The sequence below is a fragment of the Sinohyriopsis cumingii genome, chromosome 5 (genome assembly GCF_028554795.1).
Source record: "Sinohyriopsis cumingii isolate HCF-2022 chromosome 5, ASM2855479v2, whole genome shotgun sequence".
In the NCBI taxonomy this organism is placed as follows: domain Eukaryota; kingdom Metazoa; phylum Mollusca; class Bivalvia; order Unionida; family Unionidae; genus Sinohyriopsis; species Sinohyriopsis cumingii.
Genome location: NC_142965.1, coordinates 32,520,434 through 32,537,759, shown reverse-complemented (window position 1 = coordinate 32,537,759; position 17,326 = coordinate 32,520,434). Strand labels below are relative to the sequence as shown.

At 35.9% G+C, this 17,326-nt stretch overlaps 1 protein-coding gene across 2 annotated transcripts in view; it reads left to right on the top strand.

The window, feature by feature from the left end:
* Window positions 1-17,326, top strand: part of LOC149798897 (receptor for retinol uptake stra6-like) — a 96,355-nt gene that overhangs the window by 37,563 nt on the left and 41,466 nt on the right. For both annotated transcript variants that reach the window (XM_089956994.1, XM_089956993.1), the window contains exons 3-8: window positions 420-471; window positions 1,389-1,474; window positions 3,810-3,943; window positions 5,618-5,787; window positions 7,018-7,238; window positions 8,355-8,437. In XM_089956994.1, coding sequence (XP_089813120.1) covers window positions 420-471; window positions 1,389-1,474; window positions 3,810-3,943; window positions 5,618-5,787; window positions 7,018-7,238; window positions 8,355-8,437 — 746 coding nt within the window. The remainder of the gene's footprint in view (window positions 1-419; window positions 472-1,388; window positions 1,475-3,809; window positions 3,944-5,617; window positions 5,788-7,017; window positions 7,239-8,354; window positions 8,438-17,326) is intronic.

Genomic DNA, 17,326 nt, shown 5'->3' with positions numbered 1-17,326 from the left:
GCTATAAAGGATATATTCCCTGTTGAAATAATAATTTATAATAGTCACAATTCTTATAAACGGTAGTTTTTGCAAATTTAATATTCCATGGACTAAATCATGTTTTCAGCAGGTAAACTAGTTAAATCCCGTTATTCATGACAATGTTGTCCTGGTTTCAAGAAGGTTCATATTAAATAGATCCTATTTAAACGTCTGAATGATTAACTGATTCGATGATGATGTTTAGGACTATGAATACGACGATAATGACTAAAAACGTATTCCACAATGTAGTAGGAAACAGAAACAATAACTTTTTCCCCCATCAAACATACATCTATCTGTCAACGGTCGTATATATATATATATATATATATATATATATATATATATATATATATATATATATATATATATATATATATCTTTCTTTTCAGTACAAGTTCAATCAGGCATGATTTGTTTCATTTATATTTGCTCATACCTTCGGTAAGTAGACATAGTATTCAAATATCTAGACGAACATGCTCGGTGTTTTAACATACTGATAATTAAATAACATCACAGCATTGTGATCTTTCTTTTTGAAATATATCGCATAGGTTACTATATACTTTTAGACAAAATTTGAAATATTAATTTGCTGTGTTTACCGAATGTTAAGACAGAAAATGCATGAGGTCTTTGTAAGTGAATACAAACGTAAGCGAAAAAAAATATACACATATACATTTTTTGGGAAATGTAAACGACATTTCATATGAAAAAGTAACTTAAATCTAAAAAGCTACAACAAATGTCTAAAAACAGAAACTGCAAAGCTGCTCCCTGTCCACGCATTAGTCTATAAAACTACATCTAGGACATGATTATGGGAATTATCGCTCTTTATTTTAAAACTAGGTTGCTGCACCTACTCATGTCAGCTACGTCGTCAGGTCATATGAAAATTTACAATGAATCAGAATGTTTCCAAGGAAGGCTGATAAAAGTCAAAATTACGACAACATGTTTCTGTGTGAAACAATGTTGCAAATATTACATTTTACCCAAATGTTCACGAACTATACAATAATCCTTTTGTAAAACACTATATTTTGCGTCTGATTATTATTTAGATTAAAAATTAAACACAGTTTAGAAGTATCTAATTTTCTGTCTTACTTTTTCCGTTTCTTTTTTATTCACTCATTCGTTTTCCATTGTTCCTTTTTTCCCGTTCGTTCTTGCACACTTCCTCTTCGTCTTCCTGCAATATTCTGTACTCATTTTTATTTGACTCCCCGTGCTTCTTACTTCATCTCTTCTGCACTTCTTCGATCTTCCTTCTACAAATTAAGAAATGGATAAACGAAGAAGAAAAGAAGAGCCGATGAATTAATCATTTGAAATAAATCTCGTTTCAGACAATCCTCACACTGTTGCTTGCTTTCACAATGAGGCGAAAATACACAGGCTTAGGATTGCTGGGTGGGAGACCAGGCTTAATCTTGTATGTATTATTACCTCGTCTAATTTTGTCTCATTTGGAAAACAATACTCTGAATGTTTTCGTGAATTTAAGTTATGAAAATAATGCGGAGCGAGGTGTCGGTTCGAGCCAGTTTATTTTTTTTTTAAATAAATGTTGGAAAGAAACAAGAAGGAAAAAAACATCTTTCTACCTTGCTATAATGTCGTCCATCTTGTTTAAAATCACGCCACTTTTAATTTGAATGACTGGCAATAAGAATGCGGATATTGAACTGAAGACAAGTTGTTAGCAAAGCCATTGCCATCATGAAAATATATCCAGACTCCGTAAGATTTTCGAGGAGATGGATCGCAAGTTTTCTTTTAAATAATTTATCATTGCCAGAAATGTTCATAAATCCAAATTAGCTGACGCTGAACAGGCGATTTAAAATATACGATATGTTTAAGATTTAAATGAAAATTTCAGGAACAGCTATTACAGCCAGTGTATATTATTCCTTGTGAAGGAATTTTTTCATTGCTGTCCATCTGTTCAGGAGAATAAACAAATGGTGTTTTTGGAATTCTTTGGTTTATGTGCATTTCTCATTGTTTCAATATCTTTTCCCGTTGAAAATCTGTCCTTTTTCATCATAGTATTTGTCTAAAATTTCTTTCTTACACGGACCTAGTGGTCTTTAAAAATACCTAATTCGATCTATATTTCTAAGCAAGATGTACATCTAGGTCTTGCGTGTTATAAAGATCCTGGCTGAATACGCAGTCATTCGATAGAATTCATGTTATTCACTACATATTTAAAATGTAAAAATCCTTGGTTCACCATTTGATGAAAAATTAAACCATAATCACTTAATTTCTCGGATGCAAGTAGGTTCGCTGCATCTGTGACGGGTAACCAGTAATTCCGGTCAATACAACGTCGGCACTGATGTAATCAGTTGTTCGTGAGAGAGAGAGAGAGAGAGATAGAGAGAGAGAGGTTGCAATGGATTATACACATATGTACCATGGTATTTTGCATTCATTAAATTTTTATTTGTAAGTAATGTTTATTGTTTATACATGCTTGGTTTCTGCCAATAATAAGGATTAGTATACTAATTTCTTAGTGAGAGAAATATAGAGAACAGATTAAAACAAAATGGTATTCATCTTCGACCTCATTATTTAAACAGCGTTCTGGTTTCCTTGCACGCCCTCCGTTTCCTACATGACTATCAGTCATGATACTTTATGGGTGCGACGAAACTTTTAATTTTCGTAAAGCCTTTCTGTGGATGTTATTAGCAATTATTCTAAGATAGGAAGCCGTTTCTAAGCTATTGGTCTACACAAAGGTCTCATACATGACGAATCAAACACCTGGGTGAGCGTGACTTGATACTTCATGTTCTCCCCTATTTCAAAAGTCTTCGAGACTCGTTGCCAGCTGAAAATGTTCTTAAACGCGTAAATAGTACAGCAATTTCCTTCATTCACTAAACTCTAATTTCATACTTATATAGTTTTCTCTTGTTTCACATTTGTATGATTCGTTAGTAAATGTTTGCAAGCCGAATATTAGTACTTCACCCAAACACAAAGAATAAATCATATCTCAAATTACTTAAAACGTATACCTAACATATAAAGAGAATTCCCTTTGTTAAGAATTTAGACAGGGTCCATTTTACGAACTAATTCATGCTGTCATAAAGTTTCGTGAATACTGTGCATTAGTTTGATAATGTCTGCTCCTAAATATAGACATTATCTCGGGCTGAGAATAACTTCCCAACACCGACTCACCATAATGATCAAATAATCACTAAAATCTAAGAAAGTTGTAAACAGAGACGTAAATACAAATAGCTCATTTTCAAAGTTTATTACAACATATTTTACATCATTATGCATAAAAAGGAAAAAGGAAGATATCTGGATGAATTAAGGTAATACTAGACTTATCACATCAGATAAACTGTTGATAATTCTTTCTTTCGCAATAGGTAAGCATTAGTTGATATATATTTCGAAAAATACATGTCGTTCGTGTTTAGCAGTTCAAACTAGTACTTAATGATGCGCACATATATAGTTTCATAAAGTGTATATCCGCCCAACTCTCCATATACAAACATATTATATATTTACATAAAGTGGATATCCGCCTAACTCTCCATATACAGGTACATGTACCAATATGGATTTATTGTACATGTACTAATATGGATTTATTGACAAGACGATCTTGATTATATCAAAAGAAAACACAAAAATGGATACAGTGGAAGGAAGTAAGATAGAAAGTAGCGAGCTAAGCATTTTAATGTTTTTTTTTTTTTTTAAAATATATTTTTATTTTTCAGCCCTATGGACATTTTTGGGAAGTCAAACAGATTTTCGTATGCCGCTGCCTGGGGATGCATTGCCTTCTTAACATCTGATATCATATTTGAGAGAAAGTATGCAGTGGACCTACCCGGGCCGCTATACCTGAAAGGTTAATTTTAACATGCATTAATCTATCTATCTATCTATCTATCAATCTATCTATCTATCTATCTATCTATCTATCTATCTATCTATCTATCTATCTCTCTATCTATCCATCTATCTATCTATCTTTTTATCTATCTATCTATCTATCTATCTATCTATCTATCTATCTATCTATCTATCTGTCTGTCTGTCTGTCTGTCTCTATCTATCTATCTCTCTATCTGTCTGTCTGTCTGTCTATCTATCAGAGAGTGAGAGAAAGAGAGAGAGTTACTTGCGTGTATATCTGTCATAAAATAAATTACTCCATTAGATAAAAAAAAAGTTTCAACCAGCGAGATTTGAGGTGTGTTAAGTTGAATGAAATGTTTGAAATTTAGTTATACTGGCATATTACGTGTGAATGTAAATTAAGTCTTGTTTATAGAGTCACTGAATGTATAAACTAACCGTGAAATATTCATGCTAAATTGCAATGTAAAAGAAAACATTTTCTAACTTTCAAATTTTATATAGGTACATGTATAGACGAATGCTTTCCCGCAGATAACTGAGAAAATAATAAGTGTTGCTAGAATTTTTTGTAAAAAGAAAACCCAGTAGGTAAACAGGTTTTTCTCTTTCCGGTTAGCATTTCCTTCTTAAAATATTATGAATAATCGAATCATAGAAGTTTTTCTCCGAAACAATTACCCCTGCAGCTTCTCAACACATATCAGGTAACAATGAAAACAGTCTATATAGCGAAAAAGCGATGCACATTTAGTTCATTCACCAACAAGTTTAAAGGAATTTTTCATACAGTCAATAAAAAACATTCCTACTGTCTTTTGTACTTCATTTTCTTCACCAGTGTTTACAATTGTTGGCACACGTTTATCTACATCAGTTCACATTTCATGGGCATATTTGTTTTCCAGAGTTCACATCGTATGGAGAAATATATATTTACCATAGTTCACAAATTATGGACACATTTATCTACCAGAGTTTACATTTTTGGCACAGATTTATTTAGCAGACATCTTAGAGACACATTTGTTTATCGGAGTTTACATCTGAGGGACTCATATTTATTTGCTAAAACGGACAGACAAGAACAAGAATGGCTTGACATTCTTGCAGTAATGAGCAAAGTATTAAATAGGTTTGTATGTGGTGTAGTTTGATAATGTCAAGTTGCAAATCTCATCCATAATAATGCTTTGATTGTGAATGCAGAACTGAAGATGTCATGCAAATAGTTATGTTGTGGGGCTTTCTTGTATGTACACAAAACGTTATGTTACTATTATTTCTTGTACGTATACAAAAAGTTATGTTACTATTTTTTGGCATGTATAAAAAAACCAACCTGATACTAGTTAAGTAAATGTCACTTTCATTATATTGTTTACCAACATTCTGTAAGTTATCGTTATATCATTTAATCTAAAAGTGGCCCGAACTACTGGAGATCTTGAGCAGAAAATACAAATCTTAACAGTATTCAGTACCTTGCAACCAATGCTATACCCTATTGTAAGATCAGTGTAAATTCATTCCTTTAGAGAAAATGAATACTGACCCAATAGTGTACACCTCGCCCTATCTGGTCTTTGTTTTAAAAGACCAAAACAAAACTAAACAAAAATGTCACCTGATCGTATATAATTTTTTGGTTGTCATTTGACAGTGTTTTATGCCCTACTCTCCATGTTCATATACGGTCTGGATTACCTACCCTTGTTTGCGGCCCTCTCGGTGGATTGTGCATTTGGGTACATAGTGGGGACTCTCTACGCCTGGCTTTTCACCACCGTGAGGATATTCCAATCCCTGGAGTGCACTTTAAAGGAAGAACCTGTAAGTCGAAGGAAAGCACACAGATAATGTTTCATCTTTCATGATCTTTATGTCAAATATTACACCTTTCAGTGTTAATTAAAATACAGTGACCTATATTTCACGTGAGTTTAGGTAATCTTTGTCTTTAGCTCGTTTTTCAGACATTGTCAATGGATTGGAGCGTTTTTGTAAGACACTGCGTCATTATAAATACTACATCCGTCAGTGAAATCGGTATCTCTTTTTAATGATTCAGTGATATTACTCTAAGCCCAGTTTCTGACGGTTATGGTTTGCATTTGCTAATTTTTTCTCGCACCATTGCTGGCTGGGTCATGTAACTTAGAATAAAGATACATCACGAGGAATACTAAACCTGCCATAAAAACTAGGTCATTGTGACCTCAGTTCTACAGCATCGATCGGGAGTTGTGCAGTCATTAATAATATAAATTGGAGGTGCTAAAAATTTTTCTTTTGAACATAGATCAGTTTGAACATAATATTACCGCACAACGATTTTTAAGTAAGACTCGTCATATTCAATACAAAAGTAAGGACCAGCGCCTTTTTTAAATAAATGCTTTTTTGTTCGTTTCGAAAATGTCCAATTTCCGCTCAAAGATTTTCAAGTGGATAATTATTTCTGAGGAAATAGATATTTAATATTAAGATGTTAACTTTTTGACTCATTTTATCTGAAAAAAGAAAACAAAAAAGTTTTTTGACCAGTTTCGTTTGATTAAAAATTTGACGTATCAAGAAGAAAGAAAAAAAAATGAAAGAAAGAAATCGATAGAGTTGTGTCCAGAAGGCACCATTAAATTATTTTTTCCTTTTAAATCAATTTAATTTAATTAACAAAGAAAATAGAGCACGCCACTAAACTTGTGTGAAACCTCTGCTCTTTGTTTTATAATATATAAGATTTTAATGTTGCAATATTTAAGTTTGAATAAAACATATTTTATCAACAGAAAGTGTTCTTTTGCAGCATAAAGATTGTGCTGGTAAAGAAAGAATAAATAAAGCGGCGACAGGAGATTTCTACATTTTTGTTTGACTGGGATTCAAGGGAAGAAGCTGAATCCAATTCTTATGATTGGATTTGAATTAATGGAAAAGTACAAAATATTTTGCCAAAATATCTATGATCAGAGCATCATTTTTTAAGAATGCTGTTCTATTCAATAATACCTTAAAGTACCATAATTTATTAAAAAATTTTAATGACTGTTTCTTCTTCAGATCAGTGTAGTCCTTGAATTCGTCAGAATTCTACCTTTACTGCTGTGTCAGCTATACTTGAGCATCGGTTTGCCAGTCCGTTTGGTCCAATCCCTCCGTGAAAAGAAAAAGTTCTTCTCTTCAATACAGAGAATGACACTATTTGAGCTAGACAAATCGATCCATGACTCTTGGGAAGGAAAGCATGTCGTCAAAATACTTAGACCTCCACGACCTGAACCGTAATTTATCAATATTTTGAATATAATTATCTCTATATACCTAAAGCCATGGGCAGATAATCAATTTAAACGTACCTTAATATGTGATGTAAGCTTGATCCGCGCTAATGATGTATCTGAAACAATGCAATTAAGACATTGCAGAACACGTATATATTTAATCAATGACCTTTGTTTTGTCTGAGTGCATAGCTTGGAATTGAAATGGCAGATATTATATTCAAAGTTTTTTTGTAGATCTGTGGTTTGCCTTCATGAAAACTCTTGAGCTTCGGAAAGGATGCACTTTATACAGCTGTATCTATGTTTATATTTGTATTCAATACTAGACGTATAGATGTCTATAATTCTTTCTTATAACAGATGTATCTGTATTTATAATTCTATTTCATATTAAACACATCTGTGTGTATAATCCTTTTCTTACTCCACGTATTTGTGTCTGTATTTCTATTTAATAATAGACGTATAGGTGTCTATAATTCTATTTCATAATTGACGTATGTGTGTCTATAATTCTATTTCATGCTAGACGTACACGTGTCTTAATTTTATTTCATACTAGACGTATATGTGTCTATATTTCTATTTAATATTCGACGCATATGTGCCTGTAATTCTATTTAATACTAGACGTACGTATGTCTATAATTATATTTAATACTAGACGTGTGTATATATATATATATATATATATATATATATATATATATATATATATATATATATATATATATATATATATATATATATATATATATATATATATATATATATATATATATAATTCTATTTCATACTAAACGTATATGTGTCTATAATTCTATTTCATGCTAGACGTATATGTGTCTTTAATTCTAGTTCATACTAGAGGTATCTATTTCTCTATAACTCCACTGTATATGTCGCTTTTCAGTATTGGTGCTATTTATTTTCAGAAACAAACAAAGAAAAAACTGCAACTCTCCGTTTCCACCCATACTCAATAGAGTATTATGAAACGTTTACACACGTATTAAGAAACTAATGTTTCAACCAGAACAACTAAATACTAATTTTAACTAACAAACAATGCAAATTAAATATACATAACAGTTTAATCCATATTTCTTTCAGAGTACCACCTGAGACATTGAAGGGGAAGATAATAGAGCATCTCAAAGGACTTGCAAACTTTTTGTTGTACCACCGACAGTCAGGTGTGTTTGCTGAAGTTATTATTATTATTATTATTATTATTATTATTATTACTATTATTATTATCATCATTATTATTATTTTATTATTATTATTATTATTATTATTATTATTATTATTATTATTATTATTATTGTTTTGTTGTTGTTGTTGCTCTTGTTGTTACTTAAGTAAGTTTTCATGTTAGGTTAACCGCAAGACAGTGGACACTTCATTCGGTGACAAATATCTGCTTTATGAAATTAATCCTGACTTCTGTATAACATGAACATCTCTCACAAACAAGAGAGCAGAGATGGTGAAAGAAAACCTACGTTTATGAAAGTGGGTTCTTCTTCAAATGCGTTACCCAATTATAATACCTGAGGAGAACTACTACTAATTCGCAAATCCAACCTTCCCAGATACTACTTTTAGCTAAAGGGAGCTAAAAGTTGTCTCCCGACCTATGTGGATTTCGGGCAGTGTTACGAGTCTATGCTCTTAAAATAAGGAACAGAAAAGAGTGACAGACGACAAGCTTTGTAAAAGTTTACAAAAATATTTATTTCCCTAGAATACAAAGTGAAAATGAGAAGAAGAAAAAGAAAAAGAAAAAAAATACGGTATTGCGAATTAAATCCCAAAATAATCCAATAATTACAGAACAAGTTCTAGTAATTTAAAGTCCAGAATAAAAATTCAGTAAAAGTCCAGAAAAAAATCCCAGAACTGATGTCGATGATGTGTCTATGGTAGCCATGAACGGCAAGTTTGGGCGACCGCCCCAGGCCCAGCTCTTGAGGGGGCCCCGCTCTTCAGGCCTAAGGTCGTCCTTATGAGTTTGTCAAGCTATATTCTCCGGAAAATTGGAAACGAATTACGACCAAGACGTTGACGTTCAGAGTACACTTGTAATTAAGCAAATTATTGTTCTTAATTCCTGTCTTCATGTCATTTGAAAAATGACAATAATAATCAGTTTATTAGGCCAAAGGCATTGTCGTCATGTTATTATTTCGATTAAAAAACCTGTTGTCCACAAGCAGGCATTTTTTATGAATAATGAAAAAACTAAATTCGTGCGCCAAATCGCGAAAGTTGATCAAGTCTAGACATAATCAGTGTTTGCAGTAGCATACCAGTCGAGATACAGATACTCTGGCCCCGCGCGGTCATGGTCGGCCCTAGGCCCCGCGTACTCCTAACGCCGCCTCTGGTGGTAGCTATTAAAGTTTTGATGTGTCAACAGTCTTTGTTGAATCACAGAAATATAATTCTAGGTTTGAATATATTATATATTCCAGTGGCTGTCTCTATCGAAGAATTGTATCAAAGCCCTTTTGTATTTCCAGAGGAAATAACCACTTGAATTCAATAACTTGAAGAAAATAAAATTCAGTCCAACTGGTCACAACATAATGCAACTTGAAAGTGCTAGATGTTAAAGCACGAATGACCAATCTCAACAATCACAAGATTATATAGTTCTCTACTTGACCTGATGTCACAATTAGCATTTTCTATATAAAAAAAACAAATTACCTAATGGAAAATAATCTTCTAGCATGATCCTGATGTTTACCAAATCAAAACCATAACCTGTAAAATTCATTTAGTAAGGTCCAAAGCCATGACCAAAAAACATCATATTTACTTCTTCTATTAATATAGATCCTGATATTAGGCCCATATACATAGAGAATAACTTAGCTATGTATTAGTTGTTTACAATCAATAAAAAACAACAATCAATCAGGTCAAGCAGAAAGGAACTCAGTTTTGGACAAGGTCAAGTCTAGCATACAATGTTACATTACAACAGAATGTAACGAAATAAAAAATATAATTAACAATTAAATAAAATATATATAACAGCAGAGTGATCTCCCCTTATGCATAAGACTTTGCGGCAAAGTATGAGAATACGTTAGTTACTACTTCCGCTCGTGCCAAGAAGCACGCTCTCGTCACGAGATACTTCGTAAAAGCCAGAAATTACGTGGAAGATTTACCACTACAAGCTGGAGGAGTTTTTCATTTCTAAGGAAAGTATATTCCATCTATATTTTCAACATTTTCTGTTTCTTTGTCGACAAAGTTTTTCCTTTACAAGTTGATAACACATTTAGAGACTTCTACTTGAAGCCTAAGCTACTTCACACTCAGTTCGGGCTATACTTACTTTATACGTGCAAATCTCTAGTGCTTATAGACCGCTCCGGTGGCTTAGTGGTTAGAGCTTCCTCCTCAGATGCGGGAGGTCGCGGGTTCGAACAACAGCCGAGTCATACCTAAGACTTAAAAAAATGGTGCTAACAGCTGACTCGCTTGGCGCTCAGCATTTAGAGGATAGAGTTAGTACTGGTCGGCCTGGTGTCAGGATAATGTGACTGAGCGGGACATCATTTTACATGTCTGTGGCATGATGCCCCATTGCTAGACATCACTACAAACTGCCACACTGCAGACATCGTAGCTATATGACTAAAAAATTTTTAAAGTTACGTTAAAAATCCAACTCACTCACTTACTCTAGTGCTTATTAAACTCCTATATATGTGTACATATTGGCAAGTTTCAATCTAAGACATTCGTAGCGTCCGGACGCCAACATTAATGCATTTACTTGTACAAGCCTCAAAATGGATTGAGTCGCACCTACTGTGTACGCCTCCATAACGGTGCTTCAGTGCCATTTTACTCGAAGGTTTTATGTGTGTAATGTAGACACTCGTGTACATTTCTGTATTTCTTCCGCACTGATTGGACAAGCACAGGTCAGCGCTCTATACATGGTTTATTTGCATAAACTTTAATTCATATTTATCAAGCACTTAGTCACTCGAACGTGTAGCTTATGCGACTTCACTAGGTATATTCGGGACACATTATTTATACATATGCAAGTCTTTATGCTCTTAAGAAACTCCTTATATATATATATATATATATATATATATATATATATATATATATATATATATATATATATATATATATATATATATATATATATATATATATATATATATATATTTAAAATCCCGTCTTTATGGTATATATAGCTGAGTTTCATTTACCACGGTATCTTTTGCATTGGAACCCCATGCTTCAATGATTGTACCTGAACAGGCCGTCCTAGACCTTCCCTACAGGTTACATTGTAATTGAAATCATCTGCTAGTACCTTTTTCCAGGTAACCATCATTTGGTACAGTTTTACGCCCATATCGTACTCAAACATCACATGTGCAGGCTCACATGTTTATAAACAGGTGGTATTGTCCTTATATTTTACCTGTATGCATCTTTGCTTTATTAGACTGTCTGAAATCATTTTCTGGTCACCCTTTTAATGATTTAGCTCTGCACGGATGCTTTGTTCTAAAGAAACGTGCAGGGCTATAGTTTTATACGTTTTGCTCTAATTTGTCTTACAGATTAGAACTATGGGCAAGGCGCAAACAACACACAGCCCAGGCAGAAGACGTCACCATGCATGCTTACGTTTTCTGTGTTAAACTTTATTGGGACAAGGGAGATAATTCAACTTGCCCTTCAGCCACAAAGCGCCGGACATTGTCACGATCTGTAACAGCTCCTGCACCGACACCACCACCACAGGGCTCAGCATTTCGGAACTCCCTCTACCTTGCCTTCTCGGAGTTCGACTTGGATCCTCTTGCGGAACAGCGAGGGAAAGAGATAACAAACAGCATAGTGCCCTCTGGTTCAACATACATACCGAAATGTTACATGGATCACGTATACCCATAACCTGTCCCAAGTGATGATCCTAACGATATCCTTCACACGGATGAACTATTTCCGTTGAGACCGGCCTAGGCAATATACTAGATATCCTGAAGGGCCAAACATTATTACGGGCTCAATAACAGCCCGGCTTCCAGTAAGTCGAACCCGACTTTTGCAGGCGTGTACAGGGATCAGTCCAACCCAAATTCGACCTTGATACCACGAATAGTTCTTCACGTATAAACAGATGTCGCTTTGAAATTTCTCTTCGCGCTGCCACGAAGAAAAGACTCTTTACCCGGTGTCTGTTTCGAAGTCACTGTTTCTAATTCAGGGTGTTCTACACGATTAGTGAGCGACAGACCTCGTCACTCTTTTCCAGGTCGGTCTCAAGTGTTCCAGGGGACCTTAACCTCACCTTACACAACCAAGATGATGTTGCTTCTTCTCCAGTACTGTCATCTCTTCAACACTACTCGATGACATGGAAAGATAAGGACTTCTGAGACTCCGTTGAGGACGTTGTCCTCATGCTACCACTTCATCAACAACCTAGACCAGCTCTTCAATATATCTTGATCTTTCGACGGAACGGATGAGTCCGACTTCAATCACTACGGCAGTCTGGGCGAGTTTCAGACGTTTTGATCCGCCCTCTTCATCAGTTCGTCAGCGGTTGTTCCTTTGCCCTAACCAGTCTTTTCTTCGGAACCTCAGCAGTTGACAGTGATTTCGCTTTGGGGATGACACAGTCACACTCCATACATATGGATGGGATGGCCTTTGTTGACACTTGGTAGTTATAGAGCAACATCGTTACTGTGACTTCGTTGATGAACCATCGTTCTCTCTCATTACCTTCCATCCGACTGAACAACGATTATCTTCTCCCACTCCGAATACCACAGGACATATATGTGAATCAGTCTGAAGAATGGCCTGAGTACTGATCGGAGCCGCTCAACACAATTAGCCAATGCCAGAAGCGCAGCTACCAGTCTTTGACGGAACGCAGCTCAGTGTCCTCTGCCTGCATTTGCATGTAGGACCACTATACGACCAAGCTAAGAGCACAGCCTTTAACCTATAACATTCTGTTTAACCTCCCGATGGATGATGTCCGCGAATAATCCATCAAGGAGACACATTTCCCTTCTTCCCACAACCATAGCGTCGACATAGGAATAGTACGAGAAAGCAATAAACGGACCCAAGGATCAGTCAAAGGACACGAACCTCTGAAAGCTGCCCTCTCGAAGCTCAAGCATTCGAAAGTAAGTTCTTTTTCGCATACGAAGTGGATATAATACCGAGCGGGTTCTGTCGTTCGTTCCACACTTTTTCTAGGTCGCAACGGCAAACGAATCCACGTGTAGTCATCGGACTAAGCGCCCTCAATCCATTCATCCACGCCCCCTTGATTATCATTCTGTCCCACAACTCTACAGTGGTGACTTATCTCAAACGACAAGGAGGAACCGAATCCGACAAGGGTGAATAATCTCCAGCAATAAGGAAGACCTTTGCGTCATGGTGTGGTACTTTCTGAAGTGGTGCTGTAATCAACAAAACCACGTGTTCGCCGTATCCTAGGACGCCTCAACCTACAGGCCCACTCTTTGTCACGGAGCAATCAACTAGTACAAAAGGAATGGTCTCTCCATCCCTCTGTCCTCACTCAGATCTATACCCGATGTGATCGACAGTTGGTGACCTGTTTGCGACAAAATGGAATGTCAGACTCCCATCCGTTGTCTCTCCCGTCCTGGATCCAGCACCTTGAGCAGTCGACGCCAAATCGTTGGATTGGACCAACCTGAACGCATACATATATCATCCAACACATCTGATTCCAAAAGTGATACAGAAGGCTAGGGAGTCAACCGATCTCATCATATTCGTCTCACCACTCTGATAGAAGGAATTGTGGATAAACGACCTCATCAATCTTACATCGGAAACCTCACAAAAATTCGAGTTGTCCTAGTCTACTCAGGCAACCACAACGGCAGTTGTTTCATCCTTGTCCGGAGTTCCCGAACCTGCACGTCTGGATCGTATCAAACAGGTTCTCACACTTAAACAATTTTCGCAACCAGTCGTGGAGAGAATCGTTCAGGCACGATAGCTCTCCACTCTGAAGCATATGAAGTCAAATGGCATCACCAGCCATCGATACCGCAGATAGCTAATCTCCTCCCCTGGCTCTTCGAAGAGAGCAAGTTAGCACCGAGTACGATCAAAGGTTAACGAGCCACAATAGCCGACACATTTCGTCATAAGGGGAGGGAGGATATGATATAGGACAAACCCAGGATTTATCCGACCTTCTCGCCAACGTTGTGTATACGCGGCCAAAAACGTTAACCCTATTCCGAAAAAGAACCTAACTTGGGTATTAACCTGGCTGGATAAGAAATATTCTGAACCGATTTCAAGGGCATCTCTGATTATCCTTTTCCTACAAGACCTGCTTCCTTATGGCGGTAGTGGCTGCAGGCAGAATTCGTGAAAGACATGCTCCTTTAGCAGACCCGAACCGCATGCAAGTTCCGACAAGATGGGTCAGTCTTATTCATTACGGCATCCTCTATCATCGATGCGAACCGACTACCTTTCATGGGTAACTAAACTTTTGTCATGAACCTGTCTTATCTGGACACATCACTTAAAGGGTACATGCACGACACAGTCCAGGCTTTCAGGCGATACTTTAATAAGAACAGCCGTTTCGTGGAGGTAGATGTTTCTGCTTCTCATAAAAGGACAAGAAGATCTATCAGAACAGCATATCTCGTCCCGGAATAAATGGGTTATTCGCTCAGCATATAGGGGAATAACCCGGCTCCATTAACATATCATGCACTTCGACGCACGAGGTTCGAGCAGTTTCCTCCAACCTAGCCTCAGACCGGAACTGTTAGCTAATCGACATCATTCAGTCTATGGAATAGAGATCGGCCTCTACATTCTCTAGTTTTCATTTCCGAGATATGTCTTCCCAGAGAGCCTGATTCGATCTGGTAGGATCTATATCAACAACTCAATATGTCACCCTTCCAGATAGATCGACAGCTTCTTAAGACGCGGATTCACGATTTCATCAGCATTTGCTGTTGCGTGTGGGTTTTTCCCTTTTGACGCCGCGCCCAAACAGATTGGGTTCCCTTCAGTTGGGTTAACTAGAAGTTGTCTCAAATACATTAGGGGACTAGAGATGGTATCTCCGGGGTAAGGGGATGTACCTCCTTCCACCTCTTACATATTCTCCTAAGGTATTATGATTGGGTAACATATATGATGTGTTGTGATTTGGAATTTTAACGTAGATTTAACAATTTTTCAGTCAAATCGCTACAATGTCTGCAATGTAGCAGTTTATAGTGATGTCTAGCACTGGGGCATCATGCCGCAGACATAAAGCATGATGTCCCACCCAGGCACATTATCCTGACACCAGGCCGAACTGTCCCAACACTAACCTCTTAATGTTGAGCGCCAAGCGAGGCAGCTGTTAATACCATTTTTTTAAGTCTTTGGTATGACTCGGCCGGGGTTCGAATCCACGACCTCCCGCAAAAGAGGCGGTCTCTCTAACCACTAGGCCACCGGAGCGGTCTGGTAACATAAGAAGAAGAAACCAATTTTCCTTGTAAAATATGTTTGTTCGAGAATATTTACCCATTCATAATACACATACATCCTCCCGGTTTCCCAGCAGTTACATCAGTAGAGAAGGTGCCTTCCACTCCAGTAGTAGCTGAAGTATTTTTAGACTTTGCCGGCAATTCTTATACATAAGGGAGATCACTCTGCCTGACCGACACATAGGTCGACAGACAACTTTTAGCTCCCTTTAGCTAAAAGTATTAACTGGGAGGGCTGGATTTGTGAGGTAGTAGTAGTTCTCTTAAGGTATTATGATTGGGTAAGTACTCTCAAAGAAATATATTGTACAGGGAAAAATTGGTTTATGTTTGGTGTTAGACAAACTGCACTGCCAAAGAATTCTTCCCAATAATACACCTTCATCAGCACTTCAGTACTAGCTGGATGCGTGAAGAGCCGTGGCACATTTGATCTCTCCTTTGGTTGGAACATTCGTAACGAAATCTATTTGAGAAAAGGAAGAAATGTACGGTCTCTTGTACTCGAGCCAGATGTACTAATCTGGGCGGCATCAAGTGTGGTATGGCTCTATAAACGGAATAGAGAATTCATTGTACCTAGTATGCCACGAGATAACCCTTAAATGAATATATTGCATATCCCGTAAATGATATGAAAGATTTCGAAGTAAATTAGTTAAGTGCAAATGTGATATCACCAATCGGTTAGCCGTGACTGTAAAGATATTGTAATGTTAAATGCAGATGATCTAGATTCAAATCCGCCCACAATAAGATTCTTTTTTATTGAATAATTTTTTATATATTTCATTCCCCTTTTCCATTGCTTTATTGACAAAGTGAATAATTTTTGCTACTTATATTTTAATATTCTTGCACAACCAATAAAGCAGTTTGTAGAAATGAAGAAAACAAGATCTGCCTAATGTTTAAAATTATATGATATACTGTATATTTGCAACTTGTATATTATGAAGCAAATGTATACTATAATGTATTGATACAATATGTATAAGAAAAATGTGTTGTACTGTATAAATGCAATATGTATGTAATAAGACAAATGTTTTATACCGTATACCACATACTGTATAAATATATTTTGTGTATTAAGACAAATGTTTTATACCGTATACCACATACTGTATAAATATATTTTGTGTATTAAGACAAATGTTTTATACCGTATACCACATACTGTATAAATATATTTTGTGTATTAAGACAAATGTTTTATACCGTATACCACATACTGTATAAATATATTTTGTGTATTAAGACAAATGTTTTATACCGTATACCACATACTGTATAAATATATTTTGTGTATTAAGACAAATGTTTTATACCGTATACCACATACTGTATAAATATATTTTGTGTATTATGTGAATAATGCCGACAGTTTTAATTTAATTTAATATGCATGTCATGTGATTTAAAATCTGCCCATAGCCACTTTTGTGCAAAAATAGCGATAATGGTACAATTTAGTTAAAACGTCAAACAACATGATTTAATGAA